The sequence below is a fragment of the Phoca vitulina genome, unplaced genomic scaffold, assembly GCF_004348235.1.
Source record: "Phoca vitulina isolate PV1807 unplaced genomic scaffold, GSC_HSeal_1.0 scaffold44, whole genome shotgun sequence".
NCBI lineage: Eukaryota > Metazoa > Chordata > Mammalia > Carnivora > Phocidae > Phoca > Phoca vitulina.
The window spans coordinates 310,575-335,446 of record NW_022589747.1 but is presented as its reverse complement, the minus strand read 5'-3'; the positions used below and the strand labels follow the sequence as shown (position 1 = coordinate 335,446).

Below are 24,872 nucleotides of genomic sequence, written 5' to 3'. Positions count from 1 at the left end.
TGGCTTGTGGGGTTGTGTGTGCGTGTGCGTGTGTGTGCGTGCGCGCGCAGGTCGGGGCGCAGCGCGAGCAGGGACAGGACCTGGGCGCAGGGCACGTGTGCGGGCGCGGGTGCGGGGCTGGTGCGGCGATGTGACCAGTGTGTGTGTTGGTGCAGCGCGCGGGCGCGTGTGCATGTGCGGGAGCGGTGTGGCTGCGTGTGCAGGGCGAGGGCGCGTGTGCGGGCGCAGGGTAGGGGCGCGGGAGCCGTGCGGTGCAGGGCGCGTGCAGGGCGCGTGCAGGGGCGGCGGGCGCGGCGGCGGCGGCGACAGTCGCGCCCGCGTTCCCCGCGCGTAGGTGTGCGGCGCGCTCCTGGCGGGGACGGAGCGCGCAGATCTCGCGTGCGCTCGCCGCCCGGCGCCGCGAGCCGAGGTGTCGCCCGCGCCCGCGCCCGTGTCGCCGCCGTGCCCGCGAGCGGGAGCCGGAGTCGCCGCCGCCCGAGCGCAGCAGAGCGCACGCCGAGCCCGTCTGTCGCCGCCATGGCCACCACGGTGACCTGCACCCGCTTCACCGACGAGTACCAGCTCTACGAGGATATTGGCAAGTAAGAGCCGCGGCGCGTGCGGGCCGGGCGGGGACCCCGGAGACCGGGACCCTCCGCGCCGCTGGCTGCGGGCGCACTGCGGCCCCGCGCGCCCCCGGCTCCTCCCGGCTCGGGGCCCGAAGCGCACGGCCCCGCGCGGCCCCGACCCCCGGGCCCTGGGCCAGGCCGCCGGACCTCTGCGCGCGCAGCTCTGCCGGGCCCTGTTCAGCGCGGCCGCCGGGCCAGAGGCCGGGACTCGGGGCGCGGGGCTCGGCGCCGCGGGGGCGGCAGCAGGTGTCCCCGGAGCGCCGGGCAGACGTGACGCATTTGGCGGCGGGAGGTCAGAGAGGAGCGGCGCGCGGGGGCGGCCGCGGGGCCTAGAGCGCGGGGGAGGGGGCGGCTCTGGCCTGAGGGTCGCTCCTGGCGCGGGCCGCGCTGTCCCCACCCCCACCCCCACCCCCACCCCGGCGGCCGGGCGCGGGGGCGGCGGGACCTGCTCAGCGCCGCTCCTCCGCGTGGCTCCGTCCGCGCGGGGGGTGCCCGCTGCTATCCTGGCCGCGTGGGAACAGCCTCTGCTGCGGGTCCCCCGTGGAATGAGGGTTTGGGAGGATTTTCCCCCAGATTCTTCTGGAAACCCGAGTCAGGAGAGCTGAGGGCTGAGATCAGCAAGCTTGGCAGGTCCCTGGGGTGGAGATGAGGGGCTGAGGCGGGGAGCCGGATGGGCTCCTGATTTCAGGGTCATCGAAGTCGGCGGGGGTGGGGTGGGGGCGATGGGGGGTGGATTTCGGAGAGTTATTGACGCGCCTGCGGGGAGGGGGGAGGGTGGGGTAGAATGGGGAGGGGCTTTGAAGGCTCTGTTCAGGTAGGGCCTCACCCCTGGGGAACAGGTGGCTCGTGGGGTCTGGCGTGCAGCGCGCGCGGTGTGGGGCGCCTAGACTTCGAGTCCGTCAGGGGCTGCCCTCTGGCCCGGGCTGAATCGGGGTGGCTGCACCTGGCCTCCCTCGGTCGGGCTCCAGAACTCCTGAGTCCTCGGGCTCCAGCCTGGCGCGGCCAGAGCCCCGTCGTCCTCCATCCTCCTCCAGCCCTCCCGCGTGGTGGGGGCGCTGGCGAGGATTCCTTTTACACATCCAGCGGCCGAGCCTTATTTTTCCTTTTCTGAAAAGCGTTTGTGATAGAGCTTGTGTTGGTGAGGGCTGAAGATGGTTGGTAATGGTGGTACTGGTCTGGGCAGAGTGAGGGGCTTTGCGGATTCCCCAGGTCTCCCTGGATGTGGGGGAGGATGCGGTCAGGCCTGAGGGCTGGGAGCTGGGCCGAATGGAGGAACGACCTGGCCTGGGGTCAGGGGCAAGACCGTGCCCTGCAGGCCCAGAGACTCCCTTCCATCCGGTGGGTGCTGTCTGGGGGCCTGGCCCCGAGGCTGGCGGGCCTGGAGAGCCGAGCAGATGGTTGGGAGGGTCCTGCACCCCCACTGTGCGCAGCCGTGAGGCCCTGAACACAGCTGGGAAGAAGCTAGAAGGGGCAGTGGGCTGGGGGTCCCCAGACGGAGGCAAGTGGTTCTCCCAGGCAGAGGGTGGCTGTGGGAGGAAGTCACCCTTTCTAGGGGACCTTCTTGCCGTTTCTCTGCTTGCCCAGGAGCACGCAGACCCTAAACCAGGCACCACTTCTCTCAAGCTGACGCTGCTTCTGCTGACACCCCTACGCTTTTCTGCGACCTTCTGTGGGTCCCGCACGGCACAGGGTGGCCCACCCAACTGCAGGCCTCCGTCCGGTTCCAGCAGCCGCTGTTAATCCTGGCCACTGCCACCCACACCCACGCCAGGGAGTGGAGGTCTCGACTGCCCTGGGGAGGGGCCAGGAGGGGACCTCGCGTGGAGGCCAGGCTCCTCCCCGGCAGCAGGAGCCGGAGCAGCTTCGAGAAGGGAGCCACGTGGCTGCCTGCGTGCGGTGAAGCCGGGCCCCGAGGGTGAGTGGGTGAGGCGCCCTAGCCGTCGGGGCGGGCAGGGGCCTGGCAGGGGAAGGGAACACGCCCCAGGACCTGGGGCCCAGCCTCTGGGACCAGGAGGCTTTCGGCAAGCCCAGCATTCCCTTGTGGAGCCCCTCGGGCAGCGGGCCCAGGGAGGGCCCTGGGGGCCTGTCGCAGCCCTGCTGGGGCATCCTGGGTAGGGGAGGCCGAGCAAGTGCAGGGGGAGCTGCGGCGGGGCAGGGAGAAGAAGGCCCGCCCCTCCGCCCAGGGCTGGGGTCCAGGTGGCCATGATGCCCGCTTGCGGCTGGTTGACAGCGTCTGCCCAGGGCAGTGGGTGTTGCTGCCCTGGCCCCAGGTGCATGAGTCCAAGTTTATTTAAAGCTGCAGCCCCTGGCACCAGTCAGAGGACGCGGAGCTCTGTGCCCGGGAAGGGCCGGGCCACGGGCCCACAGCTGCCTGTGTGACGTGGCCACCCCCCTCCCCTCCCTGCCCCGCTCAGAATCCTTCCCTGGGGCCCCGGGGAGCAGGGTCCGGGGGCCAAGGGGGCTGTTGTCTGGGGCTCTGCCCTTCCTGGTCTAGCGGGGCAGGGCTGCCAGGCCAGGGCTGGTGAACGCCTGCCAGGAGGCCCACGACCTGGGTCAAGAGCCACCTGGAGCTGGAGGTCCCCAGACAAGCACCCAGCAAGGGAGCGAAGCGCTTCGCACAGCGTCGACTGGGCACCCGTGTGGTTTTCATCGTTTTTATGGCGGATAGATTTTAAAAATTGAGAAAAATTCCAGGAGTAACAAAAGAACACTTGTATCTCTCCTACCAAGAACTGAAAACTTTTACTCTTTTGTCCTTTGGCTTTAAGTTCTTTTTTTTTTATTACAAGAAAGCATGATAAGTAAGTGTTAAGTAATTCCGAGTAAGTTCTGGAGCCCTGACGTCCAGCTCGGTGATCCTGGGGAGCGGTACCACGTCGTGTACCTGGAATTTGCTGAGAGAGTGGGTCTTAAAAATTCTAACGACGTGCGTGCACACGCATGCACACATTGCACGCACACGTGCACACATTGCACGCACAGACTGCACGCGCGTGCACGCACACGCACGCACACACATTGCACGCACAGACGCTGCACGTGCGTGCACACATTGCACGCAGACGCTGCACGCACACGCACGCACACATTGCACGCACAGATGCTGCACGCGCGCGCACGCACACATTGCACGCACGCACACACATTGCACGCAGACGCTGCACGCGCGCGCACGCACGCGGCAGTGACTCCGTGAGGCGGCGGCCGTGTTAACCGTGATGGGCGTCGTCCCATGATGCGCACACACGTATCAATCGCGCTGTCCACCTCGAACTCAAAGCTGTGTGTCGATTACATCCCCGCAAAGCTGGAAAAAGCGCTCAGTAAGCTTTGTCCTGCAACCACTGTCCCGTATTTGCAGTTGATCTTCCCAGACTTTTTGCTTCATTTACACACAGATAGGAGCACCCGAATCGAACGTGTAGGGTTCTGGTGTGACTTGTTGTAACTTTCCAGAACCGTTCTGATCCGTGTTTTCACTCAGCTCCGTGCCCAGCGCCCCCGACCACAGTGGCCGCTGGCCTGAGGCCCGTTGTAGCCTCTGGATGGAGGCCTACGTTGCTCCCGGTGCCGTGTTCTCCAGGCCCACTGCGAGCTCGCTGGTGCACGGGCGCGACGGCTTCTGCAGGCTTGGTCCCCGGGCGGTGGGGCTGTAGGTGGGGGTCCGTGTCTCCGTGTGCACGGCACCGGCAGATCTCAGCTGCTGGACAGTCGGTTGGGTAGGGAGAGGTCTTTGTGTTCGGGCTCCCGAATCTGCCACTTTTGGGGGTCGTCTCCTTTAAAATGTGGGTGATCTCTACAGAAGAAAGTAGCTCCCCCGAGGTTCGGGTTTCGGGGGTACTGAACGCTCTCCCTGGGGTAAGGTGGCCCGCTGTAACCACCTCTAAAGTGCGTGTCACTTGATTCGAGTTGACCAGGAAGCCACCCTCCTGCCCCATTTTACAGACCCAGAACCACGGCTCAGGGAGGATGGGCTGTGTGTCCCAGCAGCGAGGAGGCCCGGCCTCCAGTCCAGGGCACCCCACCCCTCCCAGCTCCCCCTGAACTTTGCCAGGCCCAGAGCTGACCTTGGTGTGTCCTTGACTGCAGCCCACCGGTCAGACGAGAGGAGGCCCTGTCCTGGGGCGTGAGCCCTCGCTGGCGATGGGCCTTTGTCTCAGCCAGTGAGTGACCTGCTAGGGAGTTAATAGATAAACAGGATATTCAGAGCAAATTGATGGTTGAGTCTCCTGAGCGGCGAAGCCACGTTGCCAGGAAAGGAAGAGAGGGCTGGTGGAGGAGGAGTGAGCTGTTTGCTCTCTCGCCTCCCCTCCAGTGAGTGCTTCCCGCCCCAGGGCCTTATGCCAGTGCTGCCTCCTGCCCCGGCTGCACCCCCAGACACCCCCCCGGGGCCCACCCCCCCTCGCCCCGCTTTTGGCTGGCCCGAGCCCTCGGCCCCTCTGACACACGGGCAGCCTCCCACTAGCCTGCGGGTGGGGTGTAGGCCCCTTCGGCACCAGGCCTGCCCAAGGCGCTCGGGGCTGCACATTCGAGGGAGGGGCGAGCAAACTGGCCCCCAGAGCTGGAGTCCCATCCTTAGTGGAGGGTGTTTAGGGAAGAAGTCACACACGCGTGGCTGCGGCAGGATGCACATGAAGTCACGCCCCTGTAGTTACTATTGAGCGGTATTTTTATACCATAACCTACTTTGCCGGGAGCTAAGAATACCTCTCGCGCTTGCTACCTGCACTCTTTCTCTCCTGGTAACGGTCCCAGCAGTTAAGTGGTGCTTATTACATCAGTGTGCTCATCCGTGAAATCCGCACCATGACCATTCCCGGTTCACGGCACAGGTGGACGGAGGCGCCGAGACGCTCCATCCGGGGCCAAGGCCGTGTGGACCCAGATGCGAATCTGGACAGTGGGCTCCGGAGTCCGCCTTCTGCTCCTCGCAGAAGCTCGTGCCCCCACTCTGTTCTTTCCACCCGCTGACTCACGTCCCGCTTGTGGTCGACTTTGACCCTCGGCTTTTCGGGACTCACCTGTCCTTGGCAGGCCGCTCACCACGCCCGCTGTGCTTCTCCAGGCCCTGGTTCCTTTCTGTAAAAACCTTCCTTCCTTTGGTCGTCCCTCCGCGACAACCAACACTCTGCCGCATTTGGACCAGCAAGGCTTGAGATTTTATTGCATTAATTAAACGAAGTGCAAGGACAATATCGTCTTATAAAGAGAAGTAAATATACACGTGTGTGCAGTAAAAGTGACTCTTTGACAGTTTCCTCAGCCCGGAGGAGCCCGGGCGGACTAGCGTTGGTGTAAGGACACACGTGCTCACATACACGCGAACAGTACAGGTCACGTATGTATCTGACTTTAAAAACACAGATGGAATCACCGTGTATGTGATTCTGTATTGTTTGCTCTAACACCTGTTCACAGCGATCCCTCCAGTCGGAGCGTTTTCCTACAGCTCAGGGCCCGTCCGTGCTCCTTGTCACACCGGGGTGTGCAGCCGTAGTTTTTAAGCCGAAGATGGGCCCCGTCCTCTGATAAGCATGACGGGGGATGAGAGGGCCCGTGTGTGATATCAGGGTTCCCAGGCTTTCTTGGAGGGCGTGATTACTGTGCAGGGAGGAGGATAGGCATCGTCTGTTCTTGGCCGGGTGCAGGGGCCTCCTTCAGAGAGAACCCAAGACCATATCCCCCACCCTTTTCTCTCGTCTAAGGGAGAGATATTGTTTTCCTTCCACAGAAAAAGACATTGTTCCCTTGAGAGTCCGTATTGACCCCACGGGGGTCTAACAGGTGCTGACCAGGACCAACCGGGCAGAGGTGAATGGTGTCTGCTCCTTGGACACGTCCCGATCCTCCCTCTGCTCTCCAAGGCCCTGGTTCAAGGCACGAGATGTGGCCTTTCTGGAGATTGCAAATATATTTTCAAAAAATTTAATTCCCTCTTCCTCTCCCACAAAAATGGAATCTGATTTTTAAAGCATCTTTCACAGCTGCGAGTCACTTTGTTAGTGGAGAAACATAAAAATGCATTATGTATCAACTTGGTTTTCCAAAAATTATCATATTGGCATATTACATAGAAATGTATATTTTATTCATATAAAAGTCTGAATCTACTTAAAATAAAAGCATCCTTGTATGTTAGAGTGGCAGGACTCACTGCCAAGCCCCGGGGCCCCTTGTCCCCTGGTGTGCAGAGGGTCGCTAGCCTGGCCAGGGGCTCTGCTCCTGCCGCACGTCATCCTTTCGCTCGGACATAATGATCCTGACATAACTAAGGCAACGATTCTTTGTTAAGCCAGATACAGCATTTGTTGAATTCTGAAACAGATTGGCAATCTCTGGGCGAAGATTTAAGAAAATTTTATGGAGGAAGCATAAACCGCACTGTTCTACGGGGGGCGGGGTGGGGGACGACTGATTTCAGGGCCACCACCATTCCCACTTGACAAGCAGCCGGTGTGGGTTTGACCTCAAACAGGAGAGTCACCAGGTCCCCTGATGTAACGCCCTCCACGGGGTCCAGCCCGTCCAGGGTGATGCCCATTTCCAGCGAGGAGCTGAGGGGCAGCCCCTGCCTCTCCATCACCCAGCCCACCCTGAATTCCAGGGCTTTGAGCCAGGCAGGTGCCCTACAGAGCGGCCTCCAAGGCTTTCTGCGGGTCCCGGGGACGCTCAGACACCTGGCTTGAGTGGTCGTCTGTCTTGTTACCTGGTGAGGTGTGGCTGCGGGGCAGGCATCTCTGAGGGGCTTGCCGCGGGGTTGACGCCAAGAGTTTGCAGCGTTCTTTCCATGTCTTCATAACGTTCTTCATGTGGGTCCTGTTCTTGTATATTGAGGTGCTTCCTGGTTCTCAGAGTCATTGGCTTGAGCCAGGCCATCTGTTTCTGTTTCTTTCTTTCTTTCTTTCTTTTTTTTTTTTAAGTAGGCCCACGCCCAGCGTGGAGCCCAACGCGGGGCTTGAACTCATGACCCTGAGATCAAGACCTGAGCCGAGATCAAGAGTCGGATGCTTAACCGACTGAGCCACCTAGGCGCCCCTTGCCAGGTTGTCTGTTAAGGGCTTTCTGGATAAAGAGCGCTGGTCTAGTGAGGAACGCACCTGCCGAGGAGGTGACCAATGCAGTGGTTCCCAGCCCTGGCTACACAGTAGGGACCCCCTCCCCAGACCCGCTGAGTCAGACACGAGGGGGATGAGGTCTCAGGGGCGTTGCAATGGGCAGCACAGACACAGACCTGAGGCCAGGCCCAGGCTCCTTCCCCGTCCTTGGGCTCTGTATGAGCCTCGCCTGACCGTGGGTGTGGAATTGGCCACCTTTTTCCATACACTCAGCCATGTTACTCCTGATCCTGTTTGTCTAGAGCAGTGCTGTCCAGAAGAAACATAAAATTCGAACCATGGATGTAAGTCAACTTGTCATTAAAATTTTTCTACTACTTAAAGTAAACAGAAACAGGTGAAAGGAAGCTTAACTAATAGATGTATTTAGTTCAGTGTATCCAGAGTATTATGTCAACACAAAATCAATGCAAACGCTATTGTTAAGCTATTTTATATCTTTAAAAATATTATGTATTTGAAATCTGTTGTGCACTTTACAGCACGTCTCAGTTCGGACGAGGCACATCTCAGGTTGTTATGGCTGCTTGTAGGCCACGGTCACCACACTGAATAGGGCATGTCTAGAGCATCAGGGCCGTTTATTTATTTACTTATTTATTTGGCAGTTTTTCTGGTTTCTTTTGCTCTTCTGTAGACTCGCTCATCCCGTAAGTCTGCTTGCACACTTAACTGTTTACCAGGCTCTCTCTAGGTGCGGGGGGAGCAGTCGTGAACAAAGCGTGCTTGCTCCCATAGAGCTTATGGTGGTGGGGGAGGCAAGTTCAAACATAAACACTAAACACATTCTATGATGGGTGGAAGGTGATTAATGCCCCTGCTCCGGGAATAATTACAAAAACTCGGGAGTGCCATTTAGGAGGAAGGCTGCAGCTATAAAAGGGGTGGTCAGGCCATGTCAAAGGAGAGGAGACTCTAAGTGCTAAAATCAGGAATGGAAAAGGGACAATACACCTGACCCTACAGAAATGAAAAGATGATAGGGAATCCGTGAACAACTGTGTGCCAGGTGGATAACCTAGATGAAACGGATAAATTCTTAGAAAGACACAAGCAACTGAAATTGACTCAAGAAGAAACAGAAAATCTGAATAGGCCTATAACAACAACGGAGACTCATTGGTAAGTGAGAAATTTTGAAATGTCTCACTAAGAGAAGCCCAGGCTTCTGGTAAATTCTATCAGACATTTAAAGAAGAATTAATAGAATAGTCCTTCACAAAGTCATTCAAAAAATAGAAGAGGAGGGAATTTTTTCCCAACTCATTCTATGGAGCCAATAATACCCTGATATCAAAACCAGACAAAGGCCCCATAAGAAAGAAAACTATGGACCGATATGGATGAGGTGCAACATCCTCAAGAAAATATTAACAAAATGAAAAAAAAAAAATTAACAAAATGAATCTAGCAACATAGAAAAAGGTTATATATTATGAACAAGGAAAGCTTATCCCTGGAATAATGGAAGATTGGTTCAACATACAAAAATCAGTCACCATAATACAGCGTATTAATAGAATAAACAGAGAAATTATATAATTATCTCAATAGATGCAGAAAAGTATTCGACAGAATCTACTGTTCTTTCCTGGTAAAAACACTCAAACTAGGAATAGAAGGGAACGTTCTCAACTTGATAAGGGGCATCTATGGAAAACCCACAGCTAACATATTGAACGGCGAAAGACTGAATGCTTTCTCCCAAGGTCAGTGTCAGATCAGGACAAGACAAGGATATCTGCTCTCTCCACCTCTATTAACATGCTACAGGAGGTTCTAGCCAGGACAGTTAGGCAAGAAGAAGGAAAGGCACCCATATTGGAAAGGAATGGGTAAACCTATCTCTGGGTTTGCAGTTGGCATCGTCTTATATATAGAATATCCTAAGGAACTCCCGGGAGGGCTATGGGAACAAAAAATAAATTCAGCAAAGTTGCAAGATACAAGATCAAGATACAAAGTTCCATTATATTTTATTACACTAGCAATATTCGATCCAAGATAAAATTAGGAATTAAGAAAATTCCATTCACAATAATATCTAAATAAGATACTGAGTAATAAATCGATAAAAGGAGTGCAAGAACTTGAACACTGATAACCACAAACTACTATTGGAAGAAATTTGAGAAGACCTAAGAAAATGGAAAGACATCCCATGTTCATGAACTGGAAGATTGAATATTGTTAAGACAGTGGGACACTGCAAATTGACCTACAGATTCCATGATACCTGTCAAAGTTCCAGCTGCCTTTAAAGAAATCGACAAGCTGATCCTAAAATTCATATAGAGATGTGAGGGGACCCAGAAAGAGCCAGAACATTCTTGAAAAGGAAGAACAATGTGGAAGGACTCACACTTGCTAATTTCAAAACTAGGGGCGCCTGGCTGGCTCAGTCAGGGAAGCATGCGACTCTTGGTCTCAGGGTTGTGAGTTTGAGCCCCACGTTGGGGGTAGAGAGTACTTAAAAAAAAAATCTAATTATACAGGCACAGCAATGAAGACATGTGGGTACTGGCATAAGGATAAACACATAGATGAGTGGAAAAGGACTGAGAGTCTAGGATGAACCCAGACATCTTGTGGTCATTAGATTTTTGACAAGGACAAGAAGACACTTCAATGGGGAAAGATTATGGTCTTTCCCCACTATGATCCATTCAACAAACAGGCAGCTGGGTGTCCATGTGCAAAAGAATGAAGTTGGAACCCTACCTAACACCATAACACTATGATCTCAAATGGATCATAGACCTAATTGTAGGAGCTAAACCCATAACATTCTTGGAAGAAAACATAGGAGTAAATCTTTGTGATCCAGGATTTGGCAATGGTTTCTTAGGTACGACACCAAAAGCACGAGCAACAAAAGAAGAAGAGGACATAATCAGCATTAAAAAGTTTTGTGCTTCCAAGGACGCCCTTAGGAAAACGAGAAGACAATCCGCAGAATGGGAGAAGATATTTGCGCATCACATATCCGATAAGGACTTTGTATTTATACTAGTCCAAGAACATACTATCTAACAGTAAGAAGACAAACAACCAATTAGAAATTGGGCAAAGGACCTGAATAGACATTTCCCAAAGACGTCCAAGTGCACGATGAGCGGAAGAAAAGATAGTCATTTGGGAAAATGCCAATGAAAACCACAAGCAGATACCACCTCACTCCCACCAGGATGGCGAGCATCACGAAGGCCGATGGTGGCCAGTGTCGGTGAGGGTGTGGGGTTGGGGCCTTCACACGCTGCTGGTGGGAACACACGCTGCTGCCATGGAAAGCCGTTCCTCCAAATGTTCCATTCCTAGACATGGACCCAAGAGCTAGGAAAGCCCAGGTCCACACAAAATCGTGCTCCTAGTAGCCGGAACCCTAACAGCCAGAGAATGGAAGCCACCCGAATGCCCATCGGCTATTGAATGGGTGAAGAGAACGGGTCGTGCCTGCACGATGGAGAAGCACTCGGGCATAAAAAGAGATGAGGTCTAGCGCGTCTGGTGCACGGCCCGGCCTGGGGGAGCATGGAAAGAAGCCAGTCTGGAGGCCCACGTGTCATATGGTCCCGTTACCTGACCCGTCCGGAGCAGGCAGCTCATGGGCACAGAGGGCAGCGTGGGGCGCAGGGGTGCAGGGGGGAGGGCGGCGGTCGGGCACGGTGTATCCCCGGTGATGGAAATGTAAGCTTAGCTTACACCGTAAGTGGTGACGGACGGACGGCTCTGTGCTGTAGTAACAACCATTGAATTATACACATGAAGTGGGTGAATTGTTTGGTTCATGAATTATATCTCAATAAAGATGTTTAAACCTAAATAAAACCGATGTAGAAAAAAAGAGAGAACTCTAGCATCTGGCTCTCAACCCCCAAATTGCTGGGAAGTGAGAATCGCAGGGAGAGCGGCTCTGGCTGGCCGCTCCCTGGTGCTGTCACCGCGGTGCCTGAGGCGGGGCCGTGGCCCAGCCGCCGTGGGCCGCCCCCGTGGCCCTCCGCCCGCTCGCTGCCTCCCACGCTGGGGCACCTGTGGGGGCAGCGGAGGGCGGAGGCCCAGAGGCTGGACAGAGGCTGGAGCCTCTTGTTCTCCGTGTTTCTGACGCCGGCCCGGCTGGCGCTGGTCCACAGCGGTCTCAGAGCAAACAGAGCGGCGTGACGGGGGCCAAGGCCCACGCGCCTGGTTCTGGAAGGCACCGTGCTGGCGGGAGGCCTGCTCTCCTGCCTCTGGAGGGGAGGCTCCCCTGGAGGCGGCGGGGAGGGTGAGTCCCAGTGGGTGTGGTGACAGGCGTGGGCGGTGGAGGGGGACCTGCAGTCAGCAGGGTTGGCCATGACGAGTAGAGGAGGGCCGGAGTGGGGCCGGCGGGGACCCCAGAACCCAGATTCTGTTATTCCTGAGTATGTGGCCGCCTCCCTGGGTCCTCAGCGGGGCTCTCTCCCTCCTTCCCTTCCTGTGCCTCTCCTTACCTCCTTCCCCTCTCCCCTGCCCATCCTCCCCAGGCACCCTCCAAGGTGCCTCCCAACCCAGGAAGGCCCAGGAACCCCCAGCCCCTCCGGAGCAGGGCCTGGGCTGGGGTGCTCTCAACTCGAACCCAGCTGCCAGGTGCCACGTGGGATGAGGGTCCTCCAGCCCCTCTGGACACCCACGTAGGGGAGGGCACCTCCAAAACACTTCGCTTTTGGGTTCTGCTTCCAGGGTACTCTGCCCCCCCCCCCCCCCCCCCCCCGCACAGCCCTGCGTTCTGGGGCTCCACTGGCTTCTGTCCTCAGTGGCCCTGGACTGTCCCATCCAGGACTCCCGAGCCAGGGCCTTGCGCCTCGGGGGCCCTCCCCGGCGGGTCTGCGTGGGGCCCTCCTGGCAGCACTGGGACTTGTGGGGTAAAACACACCTCGGGGTGCCTTCCCAGCCCTGTGGCCAGCCAGGACGGCACGGTGGATTTTCTGTAGGACGGGAGCAAAAGCCAGTCGTAATGGCCTGCCGGTCGGTCTGCCTTGTGCGGGGTGTTCACCCCCACCCCGGTTCAGACCTCCCCTGGCTGTTGAGTGTGCTGCCAGGCTCTGCGGTGCTGACCGATGATGGGCGGTCCCCTCCCATTGCTGGGGGTCCGGGTTTGTCCCTCTCTGTCCCTCCCCCTCCGCCTTCCCTGACCTTGAAGGGTCCTTCGGGGTCCCCCTTGATGCCGTCCTAGGGACCACGCCTTCTCCTGCCCCCCAGTTCTCAGCAGGCCCTGGGGAGGGGGCGCGGCGGGCTTCGTGGCCCCTGACCGTGGGCGGGGCGTTGAGGGTCCTCCCTCGGGGTTGAACTGCTGTTCCGAGTGTCAGGACGTCCGCTTCCCGGCCTCGTCCGCGTCTTCTGTGCTGTCCCACGTGGGGTCCCCGCCTCCGTCCCCACAGCGGTGCATCCTGCCTCAGAGCCCCGGTGGGAAGCCAGCCCGGCCCTCCCGGGCCCAGAGCAGCGAGCGGGACCCAGACTCCGCGCAGCCCGCCGGTGGGCGGGGCCCAGACTCCGCGCAGCCCGCCGGTGGGCGGGGCCCAGACTCCGCGCAGCCCGCCGGTGGGCGGGGCCCAGACTCCGCGCAGCCCGTCGGTGGGCGGGGCCCAGACTCCGCGCAGCCCGCCGGTGGGCGGGGCCCAGGCTCCGCGCAGCCCGCCGGTGGGCGGGGCCCAGACTCCGCATAGCCCGCCGGTGGGCGGGGCCTCGCGGGGCACCCCGGCGGGGGCTGGTTCCTCCTCCGGCGGCCGGGCGGCGGGCCGACTGGGACCCCTCACAGCCCCAGCTGTCGTGAGGGTGGGTGCAAGTGTGCAGGGAGCCAGCCCCGGGGCCGCCCGTCCCAGTCCAGGCTGCGGCAGGGCACAGCCACGCACGGCCCTCCCCCCGTGTCCCCCGTGTCCCCCGGGTGCCATCCCGGTCTCGAGGTCTCCGGTGGCGGCAGCATTTCTCCGGGGCTGGGAGGAGGAGCCAGCTCAGCGCCGGAGACACCCCCCCCCCCCGACCCCCAGTGCGGCGTGGTTGGCGCTGTGGACCGGCCGCTCTTCTGCGCCCAAACCGGGGAGCCCGTGGGGCCGGTGGGGCCCCTGGGGGCCCGTGCCGGGCCGCCCACCGCAGACACTTGCTCCTCTCCGTCCTCTCGTGGTCTTGGGCCCTGGACCCTCCCCGAGTGCTTCAGATGGTGCGCGCAGAGCACAAGGTCGGGCTTGTCACGTGTACGGAAGGAAGACTTCTTAAAAACCTGGTTGTCAAGAAAGCATTACAAGTACCAGTTTCTTTCCTTCCTTCTTGATGATTTCTCAGACTGGGCTGCCTACCCCACGAGGACAGTTTTCTGTGAGATGCACACGGCATAGCACTCCCGTCCTCCCCAGCTCAAAGTGCACGCTTCAGTGGCATTGAGCACATCCACTTGGGGGGCGGCCACCACCACAGGCCGTGCCTAGAACTTTCTCCTCTGCACTGAAGCTCTGTCCCCGTGAGACGCTAGCCCCCATCCCCCGCCCCCGCGCTGCTGCCCACCGTCTCCTCTCCGTCCCTGTGGATTGGACGCCTCTCAGCACCTCCCAGAGCGGGAACCCTACCGTGTGTCCTGTGTGTGTGGCTCATTCCACTCAGCACCGCGTCCTCTGGGTTCATCCACGCTGGAGTAGGTGTCAGAGTGTCCTTCCTCTTCCAGGCTGAGGATGGGCCACGGTGTGGATGGGCCACGTTCCGTTCATCTGTTGGTGGACGTTCCGGTTGTTTCTGTCTCCCAGCTGCCGTTCACGTTGTGCAGAGGACGTTTTTAAAAGACACTCACGTGGTCTCCTCCTTCTGGGTACAACTTCGCAAGACTGGGCGTGCGGCCGTGGGCTTCCATGGAACCTCTCTGGTCTCAGTCCCCCGTCTATAACCAGGAGGGTTGGGGCAGAGACTTTCTGGGGTCTCTCCTGACCCTGTGTGTTGGTTCTGTGGAAACCCACACCTTTGCTCCGAGACCTGCCACAGAGCTCACCTGTCAGATGCTCACCTGACTGCCTGGCACTGGGTCACTGGGGCGGCTGTGGCTTGGCCCCCATGGAGCCCCGGCTGGAAGGAAGCCCCGGGTGCCGTTTTTTGGGGAGCCATCACTGCGGTGGTCCTGTTTCTTCCCGGTGGGCTTTCGGATCTGTCCTCGGTCACACTGGTGGGGCAGCGACACAGACCTCTTTCCAGGGAGGGGTGCCAGGCCCATCCCAAGGGTGGGGACACGGAGCCAGGCTCAGGCCCTGTCGGGGGCAGCCCCTGGGCATGCAGTGGGACATGGAGGCATAGGGTGGGCCGGAGGCTGGGAGTGCCCTCTCTCGAGAGCACAGTGGCCTGGACATGATGTCATTGTCCCCAGGCAGGGCAGGCAGCCTCAGCATGAGGTGCCCAGGACCCTCTGTGGCCTCCTGCACCTGCTCCCTCGGGGCCTTTGCTGGACCGTCCTGGGCCCACCAGGCCTGGCGGTCCGTGGAGGGCAGAGACCATGGGCAGGTTACTCGGTGTGTGCCCTTGCCCTGGGGGTCCCCTCGGACACTCCCCACTGCAGTTTTCCTTTTGGACCAGGCTTTCGAGGGGGAGGACCTTTTGGGGTTCCCACGTGCCATGTCTCAAACTACCCCCTGAGCATCCCTTCGGAGATGCCGTGGCAGGTCCCAGAGTCCCCCAGGTGTGCGCCACCAAGATTCAGGCGAGGTCACGGCTCTGCGGTCACATGGTTCTATGATGATTAGCTATGTTTTAAAAATACAGAAGTGTTTATAGTAACTTGTGGGCAGAATGAGTTGGTGCTCTCTGTCCGAGCCCCGAGCAAGATGGAGGCCCAGGATGTGGCACCCGGCTTTGTCCCGGAAACCCCCACGGCTGGAGCCAGGGCGGGTGTGGGCGTCGGGGTCAGGCCCGGCCTGCTCTGAGCCCGCTCTGCCCGCGGGAAACACGGAAAGTCTAGTGCTTCCAGGAACCTCTGTGGTCCTCGGTCCCTGGTAATTCAGGATGGGCTGCCCTCTGCCTGTGGGCCATGAGGGTTCGCCCGGCAATTACAGGCAGCACCCTGTAACGCTTGATTGGGGCGCATTGCCTCGTGGGGAGCGGGGGCGCCTGGCACCCCAGATGTGTGCAGGAGGCTGGTGAGGCAAGGCTGTCTCTCTGTGCCTCTGGACGCAGGCAGGGCCCGGGGACACCGCATGCCCCTTTCTCCGCATCTCCCACCCGCCCTGGTCCTCGCAGAGTGGACATGGGGACATGCCAGGGAGGGGTGCAGGCACCCACAGGCAGGGCGAGGGCCCGGGGTAAGACGAGGCAGGGCGGGTGCCACCATCACGCAGGTGCGGTGAAGGCTCCGGGCCTCTCTAGGCCTGGCGGGGCTTCCCTGTCCTGTCCCAGCGTCACCGCGTCTGCGCCTGGCCCCCGGCTGATGACCAGCTTCCACGGCGAGCTGGAATCCCTGCCGTCCGGGTTCTGGGAGCGAGGAGGAGCAGACGCAGGCCCTGCCCCTGCAGTGTCCAAGTGCATTTTAGGGGACAGAACAAAACTCGCCTTGCTGCCTCCCTCTGGAGCGTGTGAGGAACCTGCCCCCTCCAGGTGGGGCCCCAGGGGCTGCCCACGGTGAAGGGGTGATGGCCTCCCGCAGAGGAGCTGCTTCGGCTCGGAAGAACACAGCCCAGATCCCACCGACACGGGGCTGAGGTGCAAGCAGGCAGCTCGCAGGGCGAGAAGTGCAAGCTCCTGGTGGGGCCCCAGCCATGCCGCCTCACCCTGAGTCCACCGCGGGCTTCAGGCACACGGACGCTCCTCCCGGGTGGCCCAGCCGCCGGCCTCCAGGCTCAGCGCTCCTGCTGCCGGGGACATAGGCCCTGGGAGCCGTGGGGCCCTGGACTGGCTGAGGCCTCCCCGCGCCCGCAGGAGAGGAACCCCAGAGACACAGCACCTCCCGCCCCACCTCTGTCCTTATTTTGGTCTTTGCTTGATGCATACCCGGTGCTCGGGTTCGGTCTGTGGCTTCGGCAAGGCCCCAGCGTGGTTGTGGCTGGAGATTCCTGGAGAGTGTGGGTTACCTGAGAGAAGGGGGGAAGGACAGCGGCGGACGGAGGCGGTGAGCAGGCAGCATGCAGGAAGCCCGGACCGGCTGGATGGAGGGCAGGCCTTTTATTTCCTTTTCTTGTCTTAGTGAATCAGCTGGGATTCCCAGTATGATGTTGAAAAGGAGTGATGGAAAGGAACATGTTCGCCTTGTACCTGATCTTAGAGGAAAGCATCTACTTTCTCTCCAAAAGTATGAGGTTAGTTGTAGGTTTTTTGTAGATTCTTGGTAGGGACTAAAGTGTGGCCCACCCCTCCAAATTCAGAGGCCGAAGCCTGAACCCCCAACCCCCAACGCGACTGTATTTGGAGATAAGATCTTTAAGGTTAAGGTTAATTGAGGTCCTAAGAATGGGTCCCTGATCTAATAGGATTCGTGTCTTTATATGAAGAGACACCAGAGAGCTCACCTGCTCTCTCTCCATGCGCCCCCACCGAAGAAAGGCCTTGCTGGCATACAGGGAGATGGTGGTCACTTGGAAGTCAAGAGAAGAGAGCTCACGTAAGAACCCAGACCCTGCTGGACCTTGATCTTGGACCTCCAGCCACCAGATTTGTGAGAACATAAATTCCTGTTTTTTAAGCCACGCAGACTGTGATATTTTGAGCTAATACAGTGTTCTTTATCAAGTTGGGATAGTTCCCCTCTGTTCCTAGTTTGCTGAGTTTTTATTACGAATGGATGTTGGATGTTGTCAAATGCTTTTCTGCGTCTATTGATAGGATCACGTGATTTTCCTTTTAAATCAGTTGGTATGATGGGTGATGTTAGTTGGTTTTCAAATGTTGAACCAGCCAGCCTTGCGTACCAGGGATAGATGCTCCTTGGCCATGGTGTATAATCCTGTTTATACATTGTTGGATTCTATTTACTAATAGTTTGTTGAGGATTTTTGCATCTATTCATGAGAGATATTGGTCTGGAGTTTCCTTTTCTTATAATGTCTTTGTCTGGTTTTGGTTTTTGGGTAGTGATGGCTTCCCAGAATGAGTTAGGAAATATTCCCTCTGCTGCTTTTTTTTTTGGAAGAGATTGTAGAGAATTGGCATAACTTCTTCCTTCAGTGTTTGGTAGAATTCACCAGTGAACCCACTGGAACCCACTAGAATATCGATTTGGTATTCTACCAAACACCACTGGTAGGGCCTGGTACCTTCTGTTTGGGGAAGGTTATTAATTATAGATTCAATTTCTTTAATAGATAGAGGCCTCTTCAGATCGTCTATTTCTCCTTGTGTGAGTTTTGACAGATTATGTCTTTCAAGGAATTGGTCCATTTCATCTATGTTATCAACTTTTGGGCATAGAGTTGTTCATAGTATTCCTTTATTATCCTTTTACTTTCTATGGGATGAGTGTTGGCCCCTTTCATCTCTGATATTAGTAATTTGTGCCCTCTCTCCTTTTTTCTTAACCTGGCTGAAGGCTTATCAATTTTATTGATCTTTTCAAACAATCAGTAGTGGTTTCATTGATTTTCTCTATTTCCTGTTTTCAATTTCTTTGATTTCTTCTTTTTTATTACGTCTGCTGCTTACTTTGGATTTAATTTGCTCTTCTTTTTCTAGTTTCCTAAGGTGGAAGCTTAGATTATTGATTTTAAGTATTCTTTTCTACTATATGCATTCAATGACACAAATTTTCTTCTAAGCACTGCTCTTAGTATATCCTGCAAATTTTCTTAAGTTTTATTTTCATTTTCATTTAGTTAAAATATTTACAATTTTTTTTTGATAGTTTTTTCTTTGACCCATGTGTTTTTTGGAAGTGTGTTGTTTGATCTTCATGTATTTTGGGGTTTTCCAGCTATCTTTCTGGTTTTGTTTCCAATTTAATTCCACTGTGATCCGGGAGCATACTTTGTGTGATTTCTCTTCTTATAAATTTGTTAAGGTGTGTTTTATGGCCCAGAATGCGGTCTGGGTGAATGTTCATGTGAGCTTGAGAACAACGTGTATTCTGCTCTTGCTGGGTGAAGTCGTCTTGTTGATGTCCAGTAGATCCAGCTGATGGATGGTGCTGGTGAGTTCGGTGATGGCCTTTGCAATTTTCTGCCTGATGGGCACGTCCGCTTCTGATGGACGGTGTCAAAGTCTCCAGCCATGATCGTGGATCCATCGACTTCTTGCAGTTCTATCAGTTTTTGCCTCGTGTAGTTTGACACCCTCTCTTTCAGTTCACATTAAGGATTGTTATGTCTTCATAGAGAAATGACTGCCTGATCATGGTGTGAGGCGCCTCTTTATCCTGATAACTCCCCTCGCTCGAGTCTGCTCTTTCTGAAATCAATATGGCTGCTCCTGTGTTCTCCATCCCTTTTTTTTTTTTTCTTGTGATAAAAGACACATAATACAAAATTTACCATTTTAACCATGTTTGAGCGTCCCGTTTCAGTCGCCTGAAGGACATTAGCAGTGCTGCACAACCATCACCACCGTCTCTCCAGAACCGTTTCGTCTTCCCAAAGTAACTCTGTCCCCGTTAAATTGTCCCATTGTGTTCCACCCCTCCAGACCTCGCTGCGTCCGCTGGGCTGGTGCCCGTCTTATTCCCGTCGCCTCTGCTGCCTTGAACCCTCCAGGAAACTTCTCAAGGACATCTGTAGCCTGGGACCCAGGGCAGCGCAGCTGTGGTGGGGAAGGGTGCTGGCCCTGGGCTGTCCTGCGGGAGGTGGTGCGAGCCGTGGGACTGAAACCGAACACCGCGGGCACGTGTCAAGGTCGGGCGCTCTTCATCTGGGTGGGACTGTACGAACTTGGTGTGACTGCATGAAGTCCCGATATGCTTAGTCCCCACCGTGCGTACTTAGCCTGATCTCGTCAGGGCGTGCGGCGCAAGTGGTCAGGCGGGGCCCTGCTGGGTTCTTCCTCTGAGCTGCGCCCACAAGACTCCAAGAGAAGCCACTGCTCTGAGCAGTGTTTGGGTATGTGTCCGTGGGTGCGCTGTGGACACCGGCTGGCTGGCCGGTGGTGTTTCTGTCCTGCCTCGACGTTTCTTACTTTGTGGAAGTCTTCTTCCCTCAAAGGCTAATATATATCTTGCACAACTGCTTTTGCATCATTATCCGATACACGCGTGTGGTCAGAGGGTGGATAATATTATTATTTTCACTTTATAGATGGGGAGACAGTCTAAAAAAAGAAAGTCAAACCACTTTTAAATGACAGTCCCGGGGCAGAACTCAGTCTTTCTGACTCAGGGTAGACTACTCTTCCCTCTAAGGGCTGAGTCTCAGAGGCTTAAAGATAAATTGATATGGTACATTTGTAAAGGACAAAAGCAAATAGGTCCATAAAATGATAAACAGCACAAACTGGCTGTTGTTAATTGGATGCTAATTAAACACAACTAAAAAAATATATGTCACTGTAGGGTTTGGCTTGGCTGAGAGAAGTAGAAGTCAGAGGGTAAGAACTTCCCACGGAATCCCAGCCTACTTGACCTACTGCTTTCTGCCCATATGTGCCCTTCATCCCCTTCCTGGCACTTCACCTACTCCTTTTCAGCGTCATTCATAAGATGTCTGTTGCTGGACATCAGTGCATCTCATAAGTTTCAGAAAGGGGTCAATATTGAGGCCCTCATGAGACTTCTTGAATAAGATTTCTATGGTGAAATAATTAGGGAAAGGCTGCACCTCATACTCCCTAGCTGGACACTCCTAGTACAGATGACCATATTAAAGGCTCTGAGAAGTCCTGCAATAAAAAAAGAAAGGAAGGAAGGGAGGAAGGAAGGAAGGAAAACACGGTTTAACTTACTAGTTCTCAAACTTGATTGCCTACAGAGCCCCGTTTGTACCTCCCATCTGTTAACTTCCTGTGGAGATAACACTTGAGGAGCATCATTTGGGAAATGTTTGTCTGGTGTACACAGTGCTGCATAAGGTAGACTTGAGGGCCAGTGTGCGTTGGGAGTTGAATTAATGGTGTCTCCTCCGAATTCACATGTTGGAGTGCTAATCCCGGGATCTCAGAATGTGACCCCCGACAGGGTCGTTGCAGATGTAACGAGTTAAGATGAGAACATCCTGGTGTAGGATGACCCCTCATCTAATATGACTGTGTCTTTCTAAAAAGGGGAGATTTGGACAGAGACATGCACACAGGGAGAATGACATGTGAACATGAAGGCAGAGATCAGGGTGATGCTTCTACAAACCAAGGAGCACCAGGGATCTCCAGCAAACCCGCAGAAGCTGGGGAGAGGCCTCCGCTGACCCTCCCCCACGGCCTCAGGAGGAACTGGCACCTTGATCTTGGACTTCTGGCCTCTGGACCTTCCTGCTGTTTAAGCCGCCAGCCTGTGGTGCTTGGCTAAGGTGGCCTCAGGACACTTGGCACAGCAGGCACTGGGCAGAGCTTCAGTTTCTTGCTGGGGTTCAGAGGTCCGGGATTCCGAGGGCCTGAGAAAGGCCAGGGGTGGACACTGGGGCAACCGAAGGGCAAGCAGTTCCATCACTGGTGGTGTAAGTTGTTGCAAATCAACAAATAGCCCAGCTCTTGTGCCTTAATAACCCTATGGAGATAACCGAGATGTTCACGATAGGCCATTTATGAGGAGGGAAATCGGACACATCCGATGCCTGCGGATGAGAAAGTGCTCGGCGACCCCTGGAAGGAATGCTCTCTGCTCCCAAGAGGACAAGTCATGATCCAGGTCAGAGAGCGGGGATTGTGTGTGAGGTGACGCGCAACACGGAAGGCAGTCCACAAACCAGGCTCTCGCACACGTGGCTTGCGTGGATGCTCCCGAGGCCACGAGGATGTGGGTGTTCACAAATAGGATGAAATGTTGTCCATGCTGGTCTCCAGCCAGGCTTCTTTAGGCCCACTTCCCCGTTTCCTCCCTCAGTGAGCACGGTCCCCAGAGTGAGAGCCATCCTATCGGTGGGGATGGGCAGCCCTCGTGGGCCTGGGCCGCGCTCGTGGGCCTGGGCCCTGGACGTCACTCCCGCAGCTGGACCTGGAGCTCCTGCCCAGCGGGACACATGCTCGCCCAAATCCTGTTGGGGACCCAACCCCAGGGCAGGGGAGGCAGGGGAGGCTGGAGAGGCTGACACACCCTCCTGGCGTCCCCGGGACGGCGTCCTCTGCTAAAGCAGTTTGCAGCCACCACGCATCATGCTGTGGAATTGTTCAGAGTTTTCGAGAGGGAGGAGAAAGCAAAACATGAACAGCAGGTGGGACTCCACCAACAGGTCACGAAGGTGGGGGCACCTTCAACGTGTTCTTTAATCTTGTTTGTTCCGTTTTCTGCCGGAGGCATGGATTATGTTTATTATTATTGTCGTTATTATCATTATTATTATAAGCAGGAAAATACATAAAAAACAGCAGTCTCAGCCCTCCCTTTCATGTAGAAGTTAATGTTTTCCACCCAATTACCCGTCCCTTCATTCCCAAGAGCTCATTTCAAGCAGAGATAGGGAAAGAGCAGTAAGCTGACACACAAATAAATAGCAGCTTGATTTAGTTTAAATGAAGGAGAACGAACAAGTGAAGGGTCTCCCTGGCTGGCGCGTCGGGCTGCGCCTGGGCTCTGGCCGGGCCCCCCTGCGCTGAGCCTGTCTGGGGCCGGCCAGGCCCGGGAGAAGGGCCGGGTACAGTCTCAGGCAGGTTTCCCATCACCCACTTAGGAGTCTGCAGAGGGAGATAAAACTGTAGGACCAGCCAGGTGCTTCTGCTGCCTGCCTTGCCTGTTCCAGAAAGATCGTCTCGGCGATCTGCCGGCGGCCGTGGGCTCCGGAGGGCCGTTTCCATCCAGAGCGGACCTCCATCCCCGACTGTGGGGTGCCTTTACCAAACAACAACGGTTTTGTCCCTTCCTTTGACTCAAGGCTTTTGGCTTTGTTCGGCTGTAAACTTTGAGGCCCCGCGGGAATGCAGCGGCCTCTTGCAGGGACTGAGGCCGGTCCGGACGTGGGCCGTAGCTGAGCTCGCAGCGGGCAAGGCCCGTCGCCCGGGGCCCCGGGGGGCGGGGGCACCTGTGCGGTGTGGGCTGGACCTCCGACTCATTCCGAAACCCGGCGAGTCCGCCGCTCAGCAGTGCAAACGAGCCCAGGCGTGGAGGGCGGAATGAGGCGGGGAGTGACCCGGGTGGGGGCGGCCCGAGAGAGGCAGCCGCCGCTGCCCCCCAGTGTCTGCCCTGAAACCGGGTGAGAGCTGAGCCGCCCGGCTGAGAAGCAGGGGCAGGGGCGGGCGCAGCAGGGGCGAGGTGAGTGGTTGACAGGGGCAGGGGGCGGGACTGGGAGAGGCGGGGGGCGGGGATTGAGGGGCGGGGGCGGGGCGGTGTGGGGCCGACAGAGGGGGCAGGGCCAGTAGAGGCGGGGCGGGGGCGTGGCCGACAGGGGCGTGGTTTTCAGGGGCAGGGCGGGCAGAGGGGGCGGGGCCGGCAGAGGCTGTTTCCGTCTGGGCAGGTGGGCAGGTGCGCAGGTGGGCGGTGCGGGCGGAACAGGGAGGGGCAAGTCCTCCCGGCCAGGTGCGGCGGGGAGCCGGCGCTGTGGCGGCCACAGGTGATGCGCGTCAGGGGCAGGTTGCATGTGGCATTTTTGGGGGCGGGCATGTGGGGGCAGTTCAGAGACTGGAGGAAAGCGCGGGGCCGGACCTTGCTGCTGGGGCCACAGGTCGGGCAGGGAGGAGAGGGAGGTCAGTGAGGACGCGAGCCCTACACCTCTGCGCTGATGGGCCCCTCGCGGCCTGTTGGTTCACTGCGTCTGCCCCGTGGGACGAGTGGGCTTGCCTGTGCGGATGGAGAGGAAGGGGCGGCCCCCAGAAAGAGCGAGAGACTGGGATGGGGCCGGACTGCGGAAAGCAGGCAGCAGGAGTGGATGGGGGGCATCTGCGGAGGGGTGGAGGGTGTCTCCTGAGGGGCTGAGGCCGGGGGGGGCGCCCTGAGCAGAGCAGGAGGGCACCGGTGTAGGGGGCTCACCCCCACCAGCACAGGCTCAGGGAGATCCACAGTCAGCAGAGGAGAAGGAGCAGCGGGTCCCTCCCGCACTGCCTGGGGCTAGGCCGGTTCCGGCTCTGGGGAGGACTTGCTGGGCCTCACGGTTGGTGCAGGCAGCCAGAAGACGCACGCTGGGAGGCCCCAGGCAGGTCCTTGGTCCAGCAAGGACCACAAGGCCACGGCCTCGCAGGCGCCCAGGACGCGGGCCAGGAGCATCTGGTGCCCCTGCACCGAACAGATCTCTGCCCAGGCTGGGCTTTGGGGTCGGGTGCTGGGTGCTCACAGGGACATTAACTGGCTCTCCTCTCTCTCTCTGTCCCCCATTTCCTCCCCAGGGGGGCTTTCTCTGTGGTCCGGCGCTGTGTCAAGCTCTGCACCGGCCATGAGTATGCAGCCAAGATCATCAACACCAAGAAGCTGTCGGCCAGAGGTAGGCATGGGCTGTGTCGGCGGGGCCGGGCTCCTGCAGGCCCAGAGCTCAGCGGGACGTGAATGGTGCCTCCGGCCCAGTGGGGCCGGCAGCAGGGAGAGGGACCCATGCCCTCAGACCGGGGCTCACTCCTTGACTCTGGTTTCGGGGCTCACGGAGGGCTGGAGGTGGGGGCACTCGGAGATCTGAAGACTCCTAGTGACCGATGCTATGGGGCTGCCGGAATGACCCCTCCAGGTCCTCCGCACCAGGGAACAGTTTGCCAGCGCAGGGCAGGGCTCTGGGTCTGCAGGGGTGAGTGTGGTGCTGGGTGGGAGCCGGCCCTGGGCACGCGGCCTCACCCCGCCCACCTTGCCCCTTTGGAGCCCTTGCTGGGTGGCGGCCCAGGCTGGGCACGCAGATAGAACCCTGCCCTCTTGGGGTCCCACAGTGTTCCGTGTGGTGGGGGTTCTACCCTGAGCAGGTGACTCTGAGTACAGACTCAAGGGGGCGAGGGGCTGGGATCCGGGGCAGGGATCCAACAGGCCCCCCAAGGGACCTTTAGCACCATGGGGGTCCCATGGGTCCTCCGACCCCAGGGTCAGACAGGAGGAGGCCGGGTGACCCCTGGGCAGAGAGAGTCAAGTTAAGCCCCTGGCCTGGTGCTGTCTCGCCTGCCAGGGGACCCCCAGTTAGTGTCTAGTCATGAGTCTGAGCTG

General features: G+C 57.5%; 1 protein-coding gene across 1 annotated transcript; it reads left to right on the top strand.

The window, feature by feature from the left end:
• The first annotated feature begins 419 nt into the window (after positions 1 to 419).
• On the top strand, positions 420 to 24,251 carry LOC116648486 (calcium/calmodulin-dependent protein kinase type II subunit beta-like). The gene is made up of 2 exons (XM_032430478.1): positions 420 to 581; positions 24,080 to 24,251. The coding sequence occupies exons 1-2, from the start codon at positions 517 to 519 to the stop codon at positions 24,234 to 24,236; spliced, it is 222 nt and encodes a 73-aa protein (XP_032286369.1). The 5' UTR covers positions 420 to 516; the 3' UTR covers positions 24,237 to 24,251.
• The last annotated feature ends 621 nt before the right edge of the window (positions 24,252 to 24,872 follow it).

Bases quoted from the DNA above. Each gene is read 5' to 3' on its own strand.
- LOC116648486 (XM_032430478.1), top strand. From the start codon at position 517: ATGGCCACCACGGTGACCTGCACCCGCTTCACCGACGAGTACCAGCTC. The intron at 582-24,079 runs GTAAGAGCCGCG...TTTCCTCCCCAG, and splicing joins CTCTACGAGGATATTGGCAA to GGGGGCTTTCTCTGTGGTCC.